This window comes from Doryrhamphus excisus, chromosome 11, assembly GCF_030265055.1.
Source record: "Doryrhamphus excisus isolate RoL2022-K1 chromosome 11, RoL_Dexc_1.0, whole genome shotgun sequence".
Classification (NCBI taxonomy): domain Eukaryota; kingdom Metazoa; phylum Chordata; class Actinopteri; order Syngnathiformes; family Syngnathidae; genus Doryrhamphus; species Doryrhamphus excisus.
Genome location: NC_080476.1, coordinates 9,380,679 through 9,401,382, shown reverse-complemented (window position 1 = coordinate 9,401,382; position 20,704 = coordinate 9,380,679). Strand labels below are relative to the sequence as shown.

The following is a 20,704-nucleotide window of genomic DNA, read 5'->3' as shown; positions in this document are numbered from 1 at the left end:
ACAGTATGATGTGTTGATGAGCAACGCCTACTGACAGCTTCATTCCAGTTGTACTCCATTGTGATGGTGTTTTAATTAGCATCATTAATGGTGTGGTAAATGTCACTTTTTTTGTGGCCTTTCCAATGAATTGCTGGCCACGCTGCATGTGAAGAGATGTGCCAACAAACATGCTGAGTGCTATCCATCTGCATTATATTTTCTTCATCTTCATCAAAGGCAAACCCAGGGGTGAAGGTTATATGGTGGAATGGAAAATGAGGAGTGAATCAAATCAATCTATTGTCTCAACAGTATTAACTGAGTACATTTGTTATTGATTGTTTATAGGAACAAAGTAAGTACACCCCTCACATTTCAAATTTAATCCATTGCTGCTTACACTCACCAGGGTCGTGGGTATGCTGGAGCCTATCCTAGTTGTCTTTGGGCACCCTGGACTGGTCGTCAACCAATCACAGGGCACATATAGACAAACAACCATTCTCACTCACATTCATACCTATGGACAATTTGGAGTCGCCAATTAACCTAGCATGTTTTTGGAATGTAGGAGGGAAAACAAGCTGATTTCAATTTTTGGGGGCTAAATTCAATTTTTAAGGTCGACAAAGCAGCAGGAGTAATATCTGAATATGTGTACTTAAGTATGAAAAACATCTTCATTGACCCATCAATGCCCAAGTTATGTCTGCTAAAGTGTGAGTAACTTTCCGAACTCTCTAGGCATGACTTATCAACTGATCACAATGGTGCAGTAGCTACTGTGTCAGCACCAATGCTTATTTTGAAAGTATATTTGGATCATTACCATTTTGGACTACTTTCACACTTGTACCAAGTCTGTAAGCCGGCTGAAAAACTCATCTTAAAAAGTCCAAAAACACGATTGTTGTTCAGACGGAATCGTTGGGTAGGATGGAGCCTTTAATGTAGGATAAAGTTTGTCTTTGTACAACACTTAACAAATAATAAATCATTTGGACTACTGTATTATGCGTGCTGCAGCACAGTTTGTTGTTGTGTCCAAGTGGAGGTTAAAACCCACACAATATATTTTGTTTTTAGGATCAGCAGTCTTTGCCGTTTCTTTGGCTGCAATCACCCTTCACATTAGCAGGTTGGCACTGCCGCAGATCGATCATTTGGCCACTGTCGGATTCAAATCAAGCGCAATTTATTTGTCTTAAAAGCGCGGGAGACACAGCGCAACCCAACTTAATCAGGGTTGGAAAGAGGAGGCCGGAAAGCAGATCGATGCTTCATCCTCCCATCGTAGAATTGCCCAGAGGGGAGGCAGTAAAACGGCCACAAAGATAGATTACCCGAGCACACGTTGACTTTGATTTGAGCATGATCATTGTCAAGCAGATACATTTGTTCCTTCGATATGGGATGTCTGTGTTTGATATAAGTTATCTGACATGCTCGTATCCATCAAATTGTGATGCATGAGAGTATTGAGTTCCCCGGGGAAGAAGCAATTAAGGTGAGGGAACATTGGGAGCCACGGTTTGGAAGTGTGGAATAGAGCAAAAGTAAGAAACAACGCCTCATTTCCACCTCCACACCTGCAGGTAATAGCACACAGCAGCTGTAAACAGATTGCTGTTCTGAAGTACAAGCGTGACTGTTTTCTAAGCGGTGAGTTGAGCTCAACATTTTCGAGCTGCTCTCAAAATGTCCACCGTATGTTGCTGATGTTTGAGTGCTGCTTTTAAGTGTCAAAAGCGTTGAGGAATACAAAGTACCCGGGACTCACGGTGCTTGTCAAATTGCGTTAGAGGATGTTGATCTAAAAGAAGTCTGCCGATGTGGAAAACATTATCAAACCAAGTGCCCTACAGTATTTTCCTGCGGAGACCCAACTTTGTGTTAGGATGTTTTCACAAACTGGAATCATTTATTTATTGATATTAGAGATGCTCCAATCAGGGCTTTATATGCTGATTCCGATCATGCATGACTGAAATCAGCAGATACCGAACACATGGATTACATCGTATGAAAAAAGGTAAAAAAAAACGTAAATTTTTTTTAGACAAAAACATATCACTCATGAAACTTACAGAGGATGAGACACCTTCTTTAAAAAGGACTTCCGGTGTCAAAGCTGGGCTCCAAGTTAGAGAGCAGTCAGCAAACCCGGTGTCTTCCAAAATGGTCATCTCGTCCGATGAATTCAGTTATTTTTTGAGTCATTTGCTTAGCATTCTGACTGTCACGCACATACAGGCAATGTTTTCTAGCGTTTTGGCTGCATTAGCTGGCGCTTAACTCTCCATATTATATATATTATAAATATCTCCATTTTTGTTTTTCAAATGCCTAAATTAAAGCATTTAAAAGATCATTTGTATGGCATGTGTTGGCAGCTTTGTTTTCGACATGTTTTCGCTACCCAAGTGGCGTATTGAACAATGGCCGATTGATCTATTAATCATCAAATACTGTGCCAGTATAAATACCGAGTCACCGAGGAACCAATCATCAGTGTGCTTGTCCACCCGTCGGAAATTGCATTAGTCAATATAACAGTCTGACTCACCATGTTATCTTAGATGGAAGGCTAAAATCATCACACAGCAACTTAACACCCAGGAGGCAGCTAAGAAATGCACAATAATATCCCCAAATATATGCCCTTATTCTCCATGACTACAGAAATCCCCAGGATTCCGTACCTACTAAGTTCCCAATCCCGCATGGTTACTCTTTCTATATTGTAATAACCCATAACAGACCTCGCAGGACACACAAAGTCTGTTCACTGATTGCTGTGTAACTGCATGTGTGGCATTTTATAGAAGCCTATTCACCACATTAGCGGTGGGCTAGTAATTAGCCCAGCAGCTGGGAAGCCATTAAGGGACAGCCTGTTCTGGACTTCCTGGCCTAGTTTATGGTTGATATGAGTATATACTTATATGTTGCCGACTATGGAGAACCTGAACTATGATGCTGTAGGGCAGGAACAAGAACACAAAACAATTCCAGAGTTTTACAAACAGTAAATCATGTAGCTGTCAAGTAAGTCAGTCCACCCAGATGATGTGGAACATGCTGCAGGCAGTAAAACCCAAGATAATTCAAACCGATCCTTTTTTGTTGGAGGGATGCGTGACCACTGGCTGCTACAGTATACTGTAGGGGCCCGATGTCAAATCTTTTAACTATTTTTCATTCTGTAACATCATCTCATTAGTTTAATTCAAGGGAAACACCCTACTGCAACAATGTACAAATACCGAATCAGCACTAGCCCGAGCAAGTAACTCAATATTTGAAAAAGTGATAATGTCCCCCACCCACCCACCCATCATCATCAGGAATCAAATATTAGACACTCGGAAATGTAGCTGGAGGGGAATTTAATCTTCCAGAGATTGTTCATTTTGGGGGGGTTCAGGTGACGTATAGCTGGGAATGAAGACACTAAATTACATTTTGGCAGGACTTGTTATTTCCACTCGGGATTGTTCAATGCCGGGCTGCTCAGAGCATTGTTTCCACATAATGGTTACTCTTTTTCATGCTTGTTTACATGCATTTCATCTTGGTTAGGATGTCATTTAAGGGGCCGGAGACTGCATTAGTGACTGCTAGACCCCTGAAAAGTAAACTGATTTGTTCTTTGTGTTTAGCTACCTGTTCAATCCTGACATTTGCATCCTGCAATCAGAGACTGTAGCAATTGCGATGGAATTATTATTCCTGTATTTGGCCCCTGACGTGGTTCAATGATTGGCAGCAATATTGATTTTCATGAATTGCTTTTTGTTCTGCACTGGCGGGCAAAATAAAAAAAAACCTTGCCAGAAATGCGGTAAATATATATTAATTAGGGCTGTCAAAAATAGCACCTTCATGGTGGTAACTCATTTATTCCATTAATTACTTTTTAGTGTAATTAACTCATGCACTTCACATTAAGCCTTGCTTCTCTGTTATGACAGCAGACGTAGGTATTGCGTCTCTTTCATGAATTTACTCTGACTTGAACACATCAAGTGCAACTCCAACATCTTCAACTCCTTGTCTAATCTTTGCAAAACATACAACCTGTAATAACATCTTTGTTATCATAAATAAGATGCTTGCTTCAAGAGTTTGAACGAACGATGCTTAGGGAAAAGAGCAAGCTGGTGTGACCTCTATTTAGCCTTTGTGGTCACACAAAGTCAGTCCAAGTTGAGTCGGACCAAAGCGATGAGACACTTGCCGTCTCTCGGCAAGAAGGCGGCAAAATCCAGAAGCAATAAATTGAGCTGTTGGTCTTTCTCTTTACATCAGGAGCAAAAGAGGCAGAGGCTGTGCTTCTGCTATCCTTAAAAGAAATGGGTCGCATACACAGGACTGCATTTGTACTAAGTGACAGACCTATTAATCATGGAAGTGGTGGCGCTGTTGGTGCCTACTGGCTTTGCTCTGCAGGTGATTTGTCCCTGTGGATGCAAGGAATAGGGGACGCCATCCTCCTCCATGTGTTCTCCTCACTCATGCCCTCTGCCTAACCGATTCTCAACCTCCTTTATTTTTAATGCTCCGTTGCCTCACTTTATTTCCATTTCCATCACTCCCTGCCCTTGGAATGTTTTTAAAACCGCTTTTCCCATCCAAATACCAAGTCCTCATTCGTCTCATTTTGAATGTCTTGGTTGTCAATGTTGCAGAAGATGCATGCAAATGTAAGATTGTCTGACAACTTGTCTACAGGATACAGGAAATAGGAATAAAAAAGGAGGGTATTTTATTTGTTCAGAAGTTTTATGCCATGTGAAACAATATCGATCATGGGAAGAACAAGGAACCCGGAAAAGCTAATGATAAAAGTGATAGCACCCACATAGACCACCTGACACTGTACTGGGTTCTAAGAGCATTCCAATCAATGCTAATAGAATCCACAGCCATCCAGCAAATTTAATTTCGGGAAAAATTTAATAGGTGATGGTGGATGAGTGAAGAATGGAATGATCTAGCAAATAGTGGGTCATGGAAGATTGGATTCTTGTCTGTTTACATTTGTTATTTCACTTTTTGCAATCGTTTTGGCTTCAATATTGACTCTCCAGCTCCTGCAATAACATGTTCACATATCACTCTCTTCTTAGCAGTTCACTTTGATTCCAGTCGATGTCAGTCACATAACACCCACAGGAAGTCATCCAGAGTCTCCACCAGGAAACGTTCTATTTGTAGCAGCTAGTTGCCCTAACGGGGAATGTTTGTTTTGACGCCTGTGTTAGTCAACATAAGAAAAAAGAGGGGGAAGCTGGAAGGGAACCACATTGTCCTGTATTTGACCCAAGAGAGTGGATGTAGTCTCTAATAGACTCTGTGTTGTTGCCGTGGCTCTTATTTGCTATTCCTTTTCCAATCCAATCATCCTGCAAAATAGTCAAACCACTGGTGATTCCAATGACATAGTACAAATTTTCTGCTCAGGCATAACGATGGAACATTACCGCCATGGGAGAAGGGCAAAAATTGGTTGGAGTTTCCTCTGCAAGCTGGTCAGTGTTTTCTGTACTAACTGGGCAAAAAGGCACCCTTGTGTATTCTTCCAACTATTTATATCTGACTGGTGACACTAATGACTCCTGTTAACGGTGTCCGTGTGTCTAGTTTGCCCTTTTAGCCCTGTTAGCTCATGTTGTTCATTCTCTCTCTCTCTCGCTCTTTTCCTCAACTTCCACTTTTTCTTTACAAGTACTTATAAATAGACATAAGTGTCATGAAACTACTGCAAAGTAATGAAAGTCTAAGGCTGCTATTTGTTTTTAAATATTATTTCTAAAGGAACTAATTTCCACCATTCAGATTCAATGCTAATAAATGTAATATTTCCGTAGTTATTGCATAGAAAACCTTTTTATGACTTTGTAAATAAGGTTTTTAACATGATTAGAGTCCTGTAGGCATGCAATAACACCCCTATAGTCATCTTTACACTCCTAGTATTCATTTTTTACACCGGATTGCACAACTCTTATGTTACAGGGACTCTAGACAACAGCTAACTCACAAGCTAACGAGCCAACCAGTTAGAATCGAAATTTTTTCTAAACTTAACAAACGGTTTCAAACCGATTGGGGAGGAAGGATAAAGTAAGAAGCCACAACCTAACCACTTCCACACAAAATGGGAGGAGAAGCTTTTTTCGCTCTGGATCATGTTTGGGTACATGAAGTAGGGTAGGGTAATGTACCGTAATAAAGATGGATGTCTCATCCATGTAACAATACTGCTGCCTAGTGGCCACAATACTATACATCACTTGCATTATAGACCATAGTCAACCACAAAACAGCAATTTATTTCTTAAAATAAAAAAAAAATCATTCTACCTTTAAGTTCTGATGGAACTTGTAACCCGATGACCACTAGTAGTCATATTTCTTTTCTGTGTGTTTCCAAAAAATGAAAAATAAATAAAAACTGAGATGATGACACACTATGATGTTTTCAGAATTTCAACAGAGAAGATGATTCAATTATTTGCAAAAGCAAATACGCTCCCACAGTCTTTTACCCTCTCCCTCAATACTTTCATCTGTCTTTGAACATCTCACATTCTATCCAGCCAGACACACTTTGAATGATCACGTTCCCTGGCATGAGAGTGCTATGTAATTAAGTCAGGGGACCTATGCTTTGCAACGTGCCTCCTGCCTTTCTCCTCTTGTGGAGGATTACTGCCATCTTCAGGGCAGACATGAGGAAATGCATGAGAAAAAGGCTTAGACAATCAAATACCAATGTACATATGCCCTGTGGTAGCAGAGTGCTTCCCAATGAAAAGTCATCTTTTTGATGAAAGGCCCCATTTTACACTATTTTTCAGCTATTTGGAATAAGTCTGAGAGGAAATGTATAAGAAGTGTGTTGTTTGTTGTATAGCCTTGATGGTGGAATTGATTTTAAAGGTGCTTTAGGTAAGTTTGTACACGATATGCTTAGTTCCTGAGGCTGTACATTTTGGGAGTGTATAGTAGTGCTGTGCATCAACGACATCCGGGTACTGACATTTTGCCGTTGTGTGAACATTTTCTATACCGCTTAGCCTCATTAGGGTCGCGGTCGGGTATGCTGGAGCCTATCCCAGCTGATATTGGACTGGTTGCCCTGTTTTTTTTTCTATTCTGTGAAATTGATGCTGTGAAATATTCTGTTTTTCGTGCATGTTAACCATTGTTAGAAAGTCTGTAGTTTTTATGTGCTTGTACTTCATTGATAAGGTTTTTAGGAGAATGGAAGTATTGATTATTTGTTCAGCAGTCCGGGGGTGTCCAAAATGACCATGTGTCAAAAAATAAACAGTTTTATGGACGTATCATTACATGCGGTTTTATACCATTTCAAACAACAGGGATCTACTGTACATTGTAACGCTGCATTTATCCAATGTAGTATGCCAGACAACACGACATTGAGGTGCAACACTAACAATGTGAGCTGCAGTGTGAACAATACAGTCACAATATCACAAGTATCATTACTTTTAGTATGTGGAATCAAACTATGGAATGGATTGGGTAAGACCCTTAAACAATGCACAATGATGAGCCAATTCAAGAAACAATACAAGCAGTTGATGTTTGCTAAATACAAGGATGAAGACTCTTGAATCAGTCATGATGTGCTGTATATCACTATATTGACACTTACCCGTTATGTCATTGTATGGTCATATCACCTCGTACTTCGGTACGTGACGAAAATAAAATGAAAAAAAAACTTAAACTATATTAGGAAAGCAGGAAGTGAACAAATGCAAATGTAACAGTTACTGATTGTAAAAGTACCAGATGGAGGGGTAGGATTTAATAAGCTTTGCTTCTTCCTACTCCTTTTGGACATGTGGAACTGTGAACTGATTATGTGATGCATTCAATTGTAATCTGATGCATGTTCAAATTAAATAAAACCATTACCATTACTTTAGTTTAATACGCTGAAGAAAACTAAATGATCAGCTTGAGTATTTGGGGGGTTTTAACAAAGCATAACAACAAAAAAAGATAATATATAAGACAATATATTCCCGCCGCAAGGCATGCTTGGTAGCTTGTGGTACTCTTTCTTCCAAGATTGCATTTTGTCTAGATTGCAAAATATGTTGAGGTCATCAGAGAAGTAAACAAAGAGTTAATATACTCCTGATATGAAGTGTTTTATTCTTCATAGTTTATATTGTTGTTGCAGCTGGAATACCTGGGCATGTCCTGAGAGTATTTGGACATAACCCGTTTTAAGTAACCGTTCTTAGTTGTTGATTCATATGATGCATTCATTTGCTACGGATGTGTTGTGTTTTTGTTGCATGTCACTTAAATGACTGTGAGGGAGCTGCCAATCCTCCCTCACTGATCAGGTGTATGCCCCACCTGCACTGTCATGTTTCTATTGGTGTATATAGTTGGCTTTGACATATATTCTGGTTAGTACTTTGATTATATTTGGTTGCCATTTTAGTTAGTTAGTTTTTCATTTAGAAGTCATTTGTTTTGTGCCTAATTTCTCACCAGTTTCTCCTTTTTTTTTGAGGTGATTGGTCAGGGCACAAACATGGAGGATCGCCCATGTGAGTGCAGGCCAGAGACTGATCACCTTAATTGGACTCTCCCAAGTGTCACCTGGAGGAGGGGGGGATTAACTGGGTGGTAGTTCGGGAATCTGTTGTTATGTGTACTTGAGTGTTTAAATATATACAGGAAGTGACACTTCAGTGTGGGACTCTTGAAAGACTTGTAATATAAAAGAAGGGTGTTATGAATGTAAATAGGGTACCTTTTAGATGCATTGCCTCACCCTCTCTTTGGGAACTATGGATGGCCCTTCACAGGTAAAAGGGGCTGGGTGAAATTGTTTGAGAGAGGCTTGTTGTGTGTGCTGAGGGAAATGCTGTTGCACTGTCTTGCGAAATAAACTTGAAGAGCTCTCAAGCCCATATCTGGTGTACATTTCAGCTGCTATGGCTATCCCGGGCTAGTAAAAGGCCATTGTTTTCCAACTGAAAATCTTACAATGACATAGTATATTATTGTTAATTATCATCACTATCAAATAGCTGTAGCTATAACTGTTCCTTGCTTGAGTCTTTTATTTCTGTTTATCCCAACAGGACTTCAATGAATACTATTCAGCTAAACAATAATCATTCTTGGTGAAAAGCTGTGCTCTCCAGCTGCTCGGTAGGCAGGAGCAGTGGTATCACTTGTGTCTCTTAATTGTCTGTAGCAGGTAGCGTATAAAGACTTAATTACACATGAAAGCAACATTGAAGGACTTTTATCTCGAAAGCATTATGAAAAGAAACTTGGTAATTACAGATAGCGTGGATGTAATTGGGCAGCATTTGTGGAAACTGATTTTAAATAAAGATTGGACGATTTCTGCTCAAGGTCACAGGAAGCTGAGGTCAATAACAGGTAATTGTCTGTAGCATGTATCCTCAAATAGTGGTAGGAGTACCACAGGTGGTACATAGGCTTCATCAGGAACAATATTTTACAAATAAAAATGTAAATAGCTATCGCAAAAAGAGTGGTACTTGAAAAGCAGAAACAATGGTACTTAGTGTAAAACCCCGTACAATATGCAGTATATGCATACCACATCCTAGTTGTGACTTCGAAACTTTAAACTTGAGGTCCAAACATGATGTATGCTTCTTCCTTCATTCATTTCATCAGTCCCCAGCCTCCGCCGTTGTCCCCATCAAAGCTACCGCCCATGATTTCACCAGCCTCCCTGCTGGGTTTTGATATTCTGACTCTCGTCTGCAGCTTCCCATCAATCAGCCTTTGATCCACACGCTGTCGCCTCATGCTGCATTTATCATCTTGACCCATCACGTTTACTGCCAGTCTTTACGTCCACTCCAGCACAACTCTACTGTGACTTTCAATACTTTTTGGCCTTAGGTTGGTAGCCCTCTAAGAACCGTATTTGGTCCTGAGTGGTTGTTCAAAATGGAGCATGACTATAAAGCCTGCTCTACACTATATGATTTTGCCCGTCTGAAGCCAAAGTTATGGTACAAAATTGTCCGTACTTGTCACAGAGACACAGAGAAAGAGATGTAACAATAGAAATGTCCACCTAATGAAACTATGAACAGCGGTCAGTGAACTAACTAGCAGGAACATGCCATGTAATTACATGAATATTAATAATTAGTCACAGCTTCTATCATCATCACTAAACGTAAAACAGATGGTAAAGAGTGTCTAAGTGGGACTCAAATAGAAATGTGCTGTACTTAAGTTAGCTGGCTAAAGCTTACACAAACTGTTTATGACATGACTCCTCACCTCCAGCTCTCTTTTGGTCCCATCTTTCCATTCACTTTCTATGCCGCTTATCCTTATTACTATGCATATGCTGGAGCCTATCCCAGCTGACTTCATGCGAGAGGCGTGGTACAGCCCATCCATCAATTTTCGATGCCACTTATCCTCACTACTATCCTCACTACATCTTGCAGGTATGCTGGAGCCTATCCCATGATGTGCTATATACGTATATATATATATCTCACTATATTGACGGTTACTATGGTACCCATTATGTCATTGTATGGTCATATTACCTCGTACTTCGGTACGTGACAAAAAATAAAAACATTTTGAATTAAAAGAAACATGTAACTATATTAGGAAAGCAGGAAGTGAACAAATGTAACAGTTACTGATTGTAAAAGTACCAGACGGAGGGGTAGGATTTAATAAGCTTTGCTTCTTCCTACTCCTTTTGGACATGTGGAACTGTGAACTGATTATGTGATGCATTCAATTGTAATCTGATGCATGTTCAAATGAAATAAAACCATTATCATTACCAAAATCGCCATCTTCTGGTCTGGCAATGTTGTCATCTTTATGTAACTTCTAAATACACTGCAAAGAAAAGTTTACCATTTTTATGAGGTTTTTATTACAAGGTTGTTGGAAACATATTGAAATTTGATATTCCCAAGTTGCACTTATCATTGAGGTTTTAGGAATCCTACAACAAGTGTTATGGGCCCTGAGCTGTGCTGTACGCAGCCATCCGTAGTACAGCATCTGATGCTATGAAATAAAAATTTGATAGCCCACGTGTGAAGGTGACAGGCTTTTAACATTCCAGTCACTTTGTTGTCCCTTTTTTACTCGGGAATACTCAAAGGGGATGAAGGACAGGGGTTGACATTATTATATGTGAAACTAAATGCTCAGCATCAATTTTGTTTTTGTTCCCTGCAGATTAAAATCCTGGTAGCACACATTCGTCAGGCTTTACTGCCCCCTGTCTACTGCTGTCATCATTGCAGCAACCCCGCCTACTCAACTGCCCTACGGCCGTCTGTCTACTGCAGGTTGTTGAACACCAGCTCTCTAAACCCCTCAAAATATGTTCACAAACCAACAGAGGTGAGTGGGTGTCAGTGGGGCGGCTGAACCGAGAAAAATCCGACCCACTGCTGATTCCAGTTTTGTCAGTTTCACCTGAGTCACATTAAAAATGAAATGACAGTAAAAGAACCCTGTAATCACAAAGCTTTTAAAAAGATGAAAGTTTGATATTTTGACAAAACGGAGTGAATGTCATTCAATGGAGGTCTGATGGTGATTAGAATGTACTACAGGTTTAAAGCAAGTGGTGCATTGCTGTATCTTAGGGAAGGTGTGTGTGTGTGTGTGTGTGGAGGAGAGCATGTGTAGGAGGGGGAGGGCTTCTGCAGGGAACAGTTGCTAGGAAACACTTGTAGCATCCTCTCTCCGTTTTTCCCTCAAAATGCCACAACTAACTGAAATGTCAGTCCCATCCACTCAGAAGCATGAAAAATGTCTCTCTACTTTGAGCATCCTTGTTTTAACAAGATATCGCAAACATCAACCTGAAAGTCATCTCTCTAACTGCCTGAATGTCTTTTTAACTTTTCCTCAAGTTTACGCTTCCTCGTCTTCTCACATTTAGGAGCTACTAACCTTTCTACCTGCATCATTTATCAGCCTGCGCCTGGACTCCCTGCCCTGTTTTCTAATTTAAAGCCATCTGGTCCATCACCATCTATTCCGGACTACATAATGTCATTCACAGACAAAACCAAGACATCTGCAAGGCCATATCGTGGCTCAGTATACAGTACCGTGTTTGAATCTTTAGCATGTATTCTAAGTAGTCTCGGAATACTTGATTTTGTGTCCGTCTGTAAATGAATTCTGATAATAATCAGGTTTGAGAAGCAAAGAGAAGCAAAACAGAAATGCTAATATTTTAGTTCACGTTTGCCATCTGCAATTGTTTCCATACTTTCATAGTCAGATCGTCAGCGTAGTCGGGATGTTGTTTTTTCTTAACATTGTGTGCCGACCACTGGACGTTGAGTTGACAGTCAGGGCTTTTAGCTCAATTGTTAGCGCTATCAGGTCACATTCTGGTTCAGACCCCAGCAGTGTGCAGCAACGAACTGTGAACCATCTTATGCGAAGAGTCCACAGGGACGGCACCACATGGTGCAATTTGCTGTGGCGCCTAGTGTCGCCAATAAGGTGCCTAGTGGTGCGCAGTGGCTCAAACTACATCCCGTATTGGCGGCAAAAATTTAGTTTGAACATTTTGAAATTTTCTTGCCGCTAAACTCAACATTTTTTTTTTTGGTTATTCATAAAAGACAAAAATACAGCAATGACTCAATCCATTGTGGACAAAAGAAAACATTCAGTTTTCACATTCAGAGTGTGAGCTATGTGTAGTTTTTAGTAAAGCAACACAAAGTCAATAAACAGCCTTTTTTCTAGCAACTAAATGGGTGCCTTTGCTATAGGCCAGTATCAATATTGACAGAGAGGGAATGTCTTGTGGTCCAGGTCTGCAGCCTCCACAGCGGCATGGGTTTTTAACAGATCCTGCTTTGTATTTGGACACACTCTGTCTGCAAGACTGCGACTTCTCAATAGGACGGGTATGTATAGTTGCATTTTATCTCACTGGAAATACCTGAAAATTGAAATCTCTGCCATATTAAATGCTACGTAATCTGACATTGCAGGAGAAAACATCTGTACTTTGTGACACTTATCCATTTAACTGGAATAATTCTGTTTTCCATCCCTGTGCTGTAGATAGTATTACTTCAGGCGATGCTGCTTAGAAGCTATCTCAGTGCGACTATTCTACTAATATGTTGTAAGTATGGATGTACAGTGTACACTACACCGGCGGTTTATGCATCGCATCACAGCACATGCCATGCAACAATGCCTGCAGTGTTTATTATAGAACTGTGTCAAGTGTGTACACTTCACTCTTTAACAGTGGACACTAATAAGACCACCATTAAGGGAAATAATAGTCCACAAATGTCTGTTTTCCCCCAGAGGTTGCCATGAACTAAGCTCCATTAAGACTCATGTAAACACAAACCTTGGGGGAGTTTGGGTCTTTTTGCTAGAATGACTATGCGCCAACATGGCCACTGGGGAAGACATTTAAGGCATGATTGAATGCTTAATGCATCATTAAATCATCGCGTCTAACTGCGAAGCTTAAGGCACTTGCTGACGCTGAAGGTCTGCTGCTGAGTGACATGAAAATGAGACTTGATAGAAATTAAATGAGTCATGCCACACTCTGGATACTATTGTGTCTTGCATTTGCATCATACAATACGTTAAAGCTGGAACTGAGTAATAATAAGATGAGGTTAACCGTATTCCGACCTTTTTGTAGCAATCCAAAAATAACATTACGTCAATGATGAATTGTAATTCTAGTCCTTATTTCCTGGAACAGAATTGCTTGGTAAATTTGCACATTAGGCCTGACACTTGCGAGGCAGAATTCATTGGACTGCATCATAACTGCCCTCAAGGTCAATAGAAAAGTGCATAATTATGTCCTGACCACTAGATTGCTTCAGTGGACCTACGGCTCAACCACCCGATCATGAATCATTTATTCTGTGCGGGGAAAAAATGTAAGAAAATGAAAGGAAGAGAAAACATTTTTGGTTGAGAGATCTTTAGTAATCACATTCAAAGTGATAGCTATAAAATATGTACAAAAAGAGACAGTAGAGATATTGATGTTGTCCTGATGACAAAATAACATCTAAAACAGTGTTAGCGTACAATGTTCATTTGTATATCTTAAGTGATTTTAAGTGCCTTAAAATCTGGACTACGGTATATTACTTAAAATAAACAAAATAATCTACAGAACAAGAAATTTTGACTTTTCAAAGTGCTGGAAACTAGTGCAAAAATGCAGCAGCTGTACCATTACACCTCCAGGGTGAGTGAGTCAATTCTGCCATTTTATTCTCTTCTTCTACAACATGCTGTCAATCATTCAGGCAACAAGCTTGGTGTCAGATTACTCGTCTCTTTTTGTTCCGTCCTGCCTTGGGCTGACTTGGTGCTTTATGCCTCATGACAGCAATGTGCATCCCCCTTGCAGAAAAATGGGGTCCGCCATGGATCATGGGAGCCTAAGCACAGTGCATGTAGGGAGGGGCATCTCTGTTTTCTGGTCACTGTGTGTGGACACTAGTGTGTGGGAGTGACAACTGGACTTTTTCACTTATCATATGGATAACAGATTGAGACTTAAATAGACTTAAACAGATGAATGTTGCAATAAGAAATAAACTGAACTACATGACCCAACATCAATGAATCAACTGTCTATCAATCGATGTTATCAATCGATTCGTCCATCTAATCCAAATCTCCTGGTTGAAACATTCCCTTGTAAAACACTGTGATCCATACATGTACACCAATTTCTTCACAAAAAATGTCACCCTTTGTCATTTTCAGTCCACATGCAGGTTGAAAAATGCTTCCCCACCCGGCAGTCCGCCATCCTCGGACTGGCTGGCAGCCATTAAAAAGTCTTCTGAAGATAAGCAGCTTCGTTCAATCATGGCACCCCAGTGTGTGTTCTTTTTACAGGGCCAGCACCATTGAAATATTTTCTGCGGTGCTGAGGTTAATGGAGTTAATGAAGAGCAAAAACGTGTGTCTGAGCTGGGTAATTAGTATGTGTCAGAGTGAAGACACTATGAATAACTGAATTAACTTACTTCGTCTATGCAGTGTGAGGTGGGGTGGGGGCGAACTGCAGGAAGAGAAAGTGTAAAGAAAACACGATTCCATCAGTAGCAAAAGACTTAATCTGAATTTAGAACTCTGAGAATGTTCTATTAAGCTGGCTTTGATAACATTGTAAAGCAGCCTGCATCTCAGACTGAGACATCGATCACTCGCATCAGGCCGCTTTAAAAGAATAGTCATTTAGTTGTGTTTCTTGTCTTATCGAGGAGCTTGTGTTCATTCCACAATGAGATTTCAAGCCAAGTTGTCTAATAAGTCTAACTTTTATATCTCCAGATGTCCTGTTAAGTTGTACGTCAGAACACGACAAGAAGAAAGGTGGAATAATTCATAGCCCTGCCAAAAATGCTGACAGCACCATTAAGGGGATGAGAAACGCAGCAAAAGTAGACGACGGGGGATCCGATGCTGCCACCCGAATGAATAAGGTCAAAAAGACAGGAAGTCCGAGACGAAGAAATGACACAGGCTGTACTAGCCTGGGAGGCATCTGCCAGACGGACCGATTCATCTGCCAAGGTCGATACCTGAGAGACAAGTGTTCAGGACCCGCAACGAGGCGGTGCTGTATGCCAGGTAAGGGGACACAGTTACACATGAATGCATCTTAATAGAAGAAAGGCTAGTGGAGATATCCCCATTGTGTCGTGTTCTTGTTAGTCCTTTCACATTTAAGTCATCCGTGCATGTCTCTGCCAACATATTTTCCCATTGGAACCTCTTTAATGTAATTGTCCAAAAACTGTGGTGACTGAAATACATAAGATGCTACTGTATTACTGTATTGTACCAGATTTACTGTCCACTGAAAATAACTCACAGCCATTATTGTCTAAAGAGATAGACTATCACCATAGTGGTGGTACCATCAGTCTGGGGCTGCATGAGTGCCCCAGAAAGGAAACATGAATTCCAGTGAGTTGTGCCTTGCCGAGGTACCCTATTGTATCTCCCCAAGACTTGAACCTCACTGAGCGCCTTTGGGTCATCCTCAAGCAAAAGGGAGGAAAGTGGAGGAGGAACACAAGCTGACATCCATCAGTGATGTCATAATTGAGGAGTGGTAATGCTTTAATGCTAAGAGTCCACTGGGCCGGCACCAGTTGGTGCCATTTTGCGGCAATGCAATTTACTGTGGCGCCTAGTGTCACCAATAAGGTGCCTAATGGCGCGCAGTGACTCAAACCAGCTCATGGTGGCCCGTAACGGCGGCAAAAATTGAGTTTGGCGGCAAGAAAATTTCAAAATGTTTAAAATCTTCGTCTTGCATCAAGCAATCGGCACAAAGTGTCCACGAAGTTGAACCAAATGTCGCAAAAAAAACTTTTGGAGCTTTTGGAATCCACTGGAATGTAATGGCGAGAGCCAAGTTGCGCCAATGATGCTAGGAGTCCACGGGGCCGGTGCCAGTTGGTGCCAGTTTGCGCCAAAGATTATGCGATTTGCGCATAGTGGCTCGCTGTAGCACCGAATTAACGGCAACATGCCGAACATATTTTGGCACCACAGCAAACCACTACGTGCCAATCACATAATCCTTGGCGCAAACTGGCGCCGCCCCAGTGGACTCTTAGCATAGTTCATCTTCAACATGCACACATTTTCCACTGCAACACATTTCCTACACAACTCAATTTGTTCACCTCCTGTATTCCACTGTACTTCTTGCTTGTTGTCAGTACCTCGGACACCGCTAAGGCAATACAACCATATAGTAGAGTGATAGTCAAGGTTATACCTACTTTAAAGAACTAGAATTAATGATAGTAATACATTTATAATAGCTGATGAAAATGTTGACAGAGACAATGAGTTAGTACAGACAATGTACCCACATGAAATGAAGAGTTAGTAGTCAATATAAGAATGGTTTGACATGGTATTATATGCACACAATGGAAGAGGATTTCAGTAACAACCTGTGCAGCAAGAGGATTAAGGCAGTCCTAGATAACAATGGCGCTTGACATATGTTCACTATGAGGTGTGTTTGCTTGTGTTGCCAGCTATTTCGACAATAATGGCTATGTGTTGAGTCATTGTTAGTGCATAGTAAAGTCATGCTACTGTACAAGAGTAACACCAATCATACATTAATGCATTTTTTTAACTGTGTCCATAGTTGGAGCGTGGCGTGTTCTATGTGCCGGTCACTACAACAACAGAGTGAGAGGCTGCGATCTGCACGGCTGTGGAGCTTTTAACTCCAGGGGGTGATTTTCTCAACTGACTATTTTTAAAAGTCAGAATATTCTTCACACTGCATTTCTGCTGTGATCAACTCTCAAACTCTCCCCAAGGCGTCTTTCTCATTTTCTTTTCTTTCACTCTCTGATCTGAGAGTTATGTGGTAGTTTGTCAAGACAAGAGTTCCATATCACAGAAAGTGAAAGGCTATTGCGTTGAACTTTTGGACAGAACTGGCAGACATCCAAAAGATCTCAGTGAGTGGGCTTTGGGTGCTCCTCCCCGCTTCATACAACCGCTATGAACTCAAGTTGCAAAATTCATCAAACAGAATAAAACGGACTCTCAACTCAAAATATACAGTGGATCTCTGTTTTAAAATACACTTGTAGTCAATATAACACTTTTTCCCTCCTATAACAGAGATCATGACCTCCATCGGGCTGTGGACTTGGTGTGTTCCGACTATGGTACTGTCAGCGCTCCGTTCGCTGGCTCTCTGGCTGGTCCAGTGAGTCAGAAAGACCCTGCTGGGTTCCAGTATGATGGAGTCAAACTTGTCAGTGACGGTGAGTATGACTACATTTTGCCATACAGTTTCAGTCCAGTCTTGTAGGACTTGGAACGAATGCAAACAGACTGTGACGGGAGAAAGTGAAAAATACCATATTGCCAGTCGTCCCTCGCCATTTTGCACTTTGCATTTCGTGGCATCACTTCAAGCATGGATTTCCAAAATTACATTCCTACACCGTAGGACGTGCTGTACGGAAACCAGACATTTTCTCTTATTATGTCTCCAAATATTAGTGTAAAGGTGGATATAGGGGTGCTATTTCATAGTTAGATGGCTCTAATAATCTATGTTTTCTATAACCTAACTATGGAAATATTTCATTTATAAATAAGGAATCCTACTTCACAGAAATATCGAGTTTGGTCTGAAACCAATTAACCATGCTAAACGAGGGCTTGCTGTTTAAAATGAACCCCCAATTGTCAGTGTCATGGCTACATATATTTAAGTATCTGATGTTGCCTGTTTGATTGGATGCGATATAAGATGGTTCATCTTTTTCGGTCCAATATTCACATGAATATCATCAAAAGTCTGCGATAACTAACAAACCGATTAACAAAACAACATGATTGGTTGCAGTAATTAAGTACTTTGACTCCTGGAGTCTTTGGCTAACCGTTTGTGTACAAACTTGCGGTCGTCCAAGTCTCTGCAGTAGTCTGTGACGCAGTTCAGAACCAATCACTCAGATCTGTGGTCTGGAAATACACATGGTATCACTCGGTCACATGTCATCTTAGCGTTGTGAAAACGTTTCGGGTGGTTAATGGAACTGGGAGCAACTCCAATCCATCTGACTACCGCATCTTGGTGCATTTCCGCCATTAGTATACCGATCGCCTGGTTTGGGAAACTGCACTTAGTGGTGGCATTGTGAAACATTGGATGAATGTTGCCATTTGTGTCTGTCTTCTAGAGGCCATCCTAATGTAACCGATAATATTTATTTGTTTATCTGTACTGTACAGACAGGAAAATGCAACATAATGGAGAACATACAAGCATTGCATGTACTATAATTTTTTACAGCACTGCTGTACTGTAATGATCAATAGTCACTTCCTTTTGAGACATAAGACTAAACTCCAGTGATTTTAAGGAGTGGTCCATGCAGGGAGACATGTTTTTTTTTTTCCTTTTCTTTTCCGCAATGTCAACAAGCAGCATATCATGCACTGTCTTGAAGAAAGAATCTAATTTCTATGGCATCAATATCAAAGTACTCATAGCCACATGTCCACCATATAAAGGGATGTCAAAACAGCCTTGCTTTATGACGTAATCATATTTCTATTTTTATTTATTTATTTGCACAAAATCCATCCTAATTTTAAAAAATAAACCTGTCACTACCAGTCTGACCCATTCTTCCTGACAAGTGAATATTAAATTATGTTGATATTAGTAAAAACAGGCCTTCTAAACAAAAATCCACCTTTAATTTAATGCTAATAATAACTATTATGAGAATAAAAACACTGAATTATATTTACAACAAACCCATACTTAAGCTTATCATCCATACATAGGATAAATAATAATCTGTCATGTAATCTGTCATGGCTCGGACCGTAGGCCAAAGGACAAAGGTGATGCTATGGTATTAATTTAGAGACGTGGTGGTGGTTTTAGCGATTTAAAGGATTAGATTAAGATTCCACTGAACTCCTGGTTGCCTTTAACACAGATGACCCGCCTTCATTCCAGTAAATCTCCAGTAAAAGGACGAATGTCGACGCCCAGCCAGGATCCTAAGTAGGATCCTAAGAATTTGTGCATCCTGAGGTACATTGGAGTGCTGAGAGAACATCATTAAATCCCTCTGCTCCTAATTGGGTTGCATGATCACATGAACACATGTGCAGTGAAGGTCCTTTGATCTACAGACTAAAGTGAAGACATAATTTGACATCACAGAGACGAATTACCTCGCCCTGACATTGCATAATAATGTTGAAGCAACATCATTAGGAGGAATACAGCGATAGTGTTGTGGCATCCTACAAGATGAAAGTTCAAAGGATCAACTTTGGATTACGAAAGACCAATTTAAAACTTATGTTATGTCATGTTATTTCCATGCCTGCTCAGCAGACTAATAACTTTAATTGTAGCTGTTATGAAGCGTATCCACCATGGTGAAAGGATGGATGATGGTTACAAGCATGTAATGTTTTATTATCAGTTTAATTCATGAAAGTCATCCCCATTCAATTCTCTCCTAGTGCACTGTGTAAAGCTCTTTAACATCCGGCCGTTCCGCTACATGGGAACAGTGGCTCAAGGGGACCCACTGGGTTATGTGTTGCCCCTGCAAGAACGCTTCTCCGGCATCACCTCACACCTCAAGCTGCAGATGTGTGACGGCACTGACCCTTCACCTTTCATCTGAGTGACCTTTGGTGACCTGCATTCATCATTTATTAAATGAATTTGGATACCTAACACACATAAACGTGAATATTAAATCCTGCATTTGATTATGCTTTACGAGACTATATTAATTGTCTTTTTGTTTTAAATCTACAACAAATTTTTGTGATGAAAATTTCCACCCCTTTTCTATGCCACCTATCCTCACTAGGGTCGCGGGTATGCTGGAGCCTATCCCAGCTATCTTTGGGCATGATGCAGGATAACATGTATTTTTTACAGTGTATTATATTATATTATATTATATTATATTATATTATATTATATTATATTATATTATATTATATTATATTATATTATATTATATTATATTATATTATATTATATTATATTATATTATATTATATTATATTATATTATATTATATTATATTATATATTATAATATTACACA

The 20,704-nt window shown here is 40.2% G+C and overlaps 1 protein-coding gene across 1 annotated transcript; it reads left to right on the top strand.

Annotated features, from left to right (window-relative positions):
* The first annotated feature begins 11,375 nt into the window (after positions 1 to 11,375).
* Positions 11,376 to 20,320, top strand: LOC131138442 (leukocyte cell-derived chemotaxin-2-like). Its single transcript, XM_058087355.1, has 7 exons — positions 11,376 to 11,421; positions 12,862 to 12,956; positions 13,117 to 13,180; positions 15,388 to 15,687; positions 17,234 to 17,324; positions 17,722 to 17,867; positions 20,104 to 20,320. Exons 3-7 carry the CDS (start codon positions 13,135 to 13,137, stop codon positions 20,268 to 20,270), a joined length of 750 nt encoding a protein of 249 aa, XP_057943338.1. The 5' UTR covers positions 11,376 to 11,421; positions 12,862 to 12,956; positions 13,117 to 13,134; the 3' UTR covers positions 20,271 to 20,320.
* The last annotated feature ends 384 nt before the right edge of the window (positions 20,321 to 20,704 follow it).

What these genes read in the sequence shown, in the direction of transcription:
- LOC131138442 (XM_058087355.1), top strand. Translation starts at nt 13,135, where the DNA reads ATGCTGCTTAGAAGCTATCTCAGTGCGACTATTCTACTAATATGTT. An exon ending in GAGGCGGTGCTGTATGCCAG is followed by an intron (nt 15,688 to 17,233) that starts GTAAGGGGACAC and finishes CTGTGTCCATAG; the next exon opens with TTGGAGCGTGGCGTGTTCTA. An exon ending in AGTCAAACTTGTCAGTGACG is followed by an intron (nt 17,868 to 20,103) that starts GTGAGTATGACT and finishes ATTCTCTCCTAG; the next exon opens with TGCACTGTGTAAAGCTCTTT.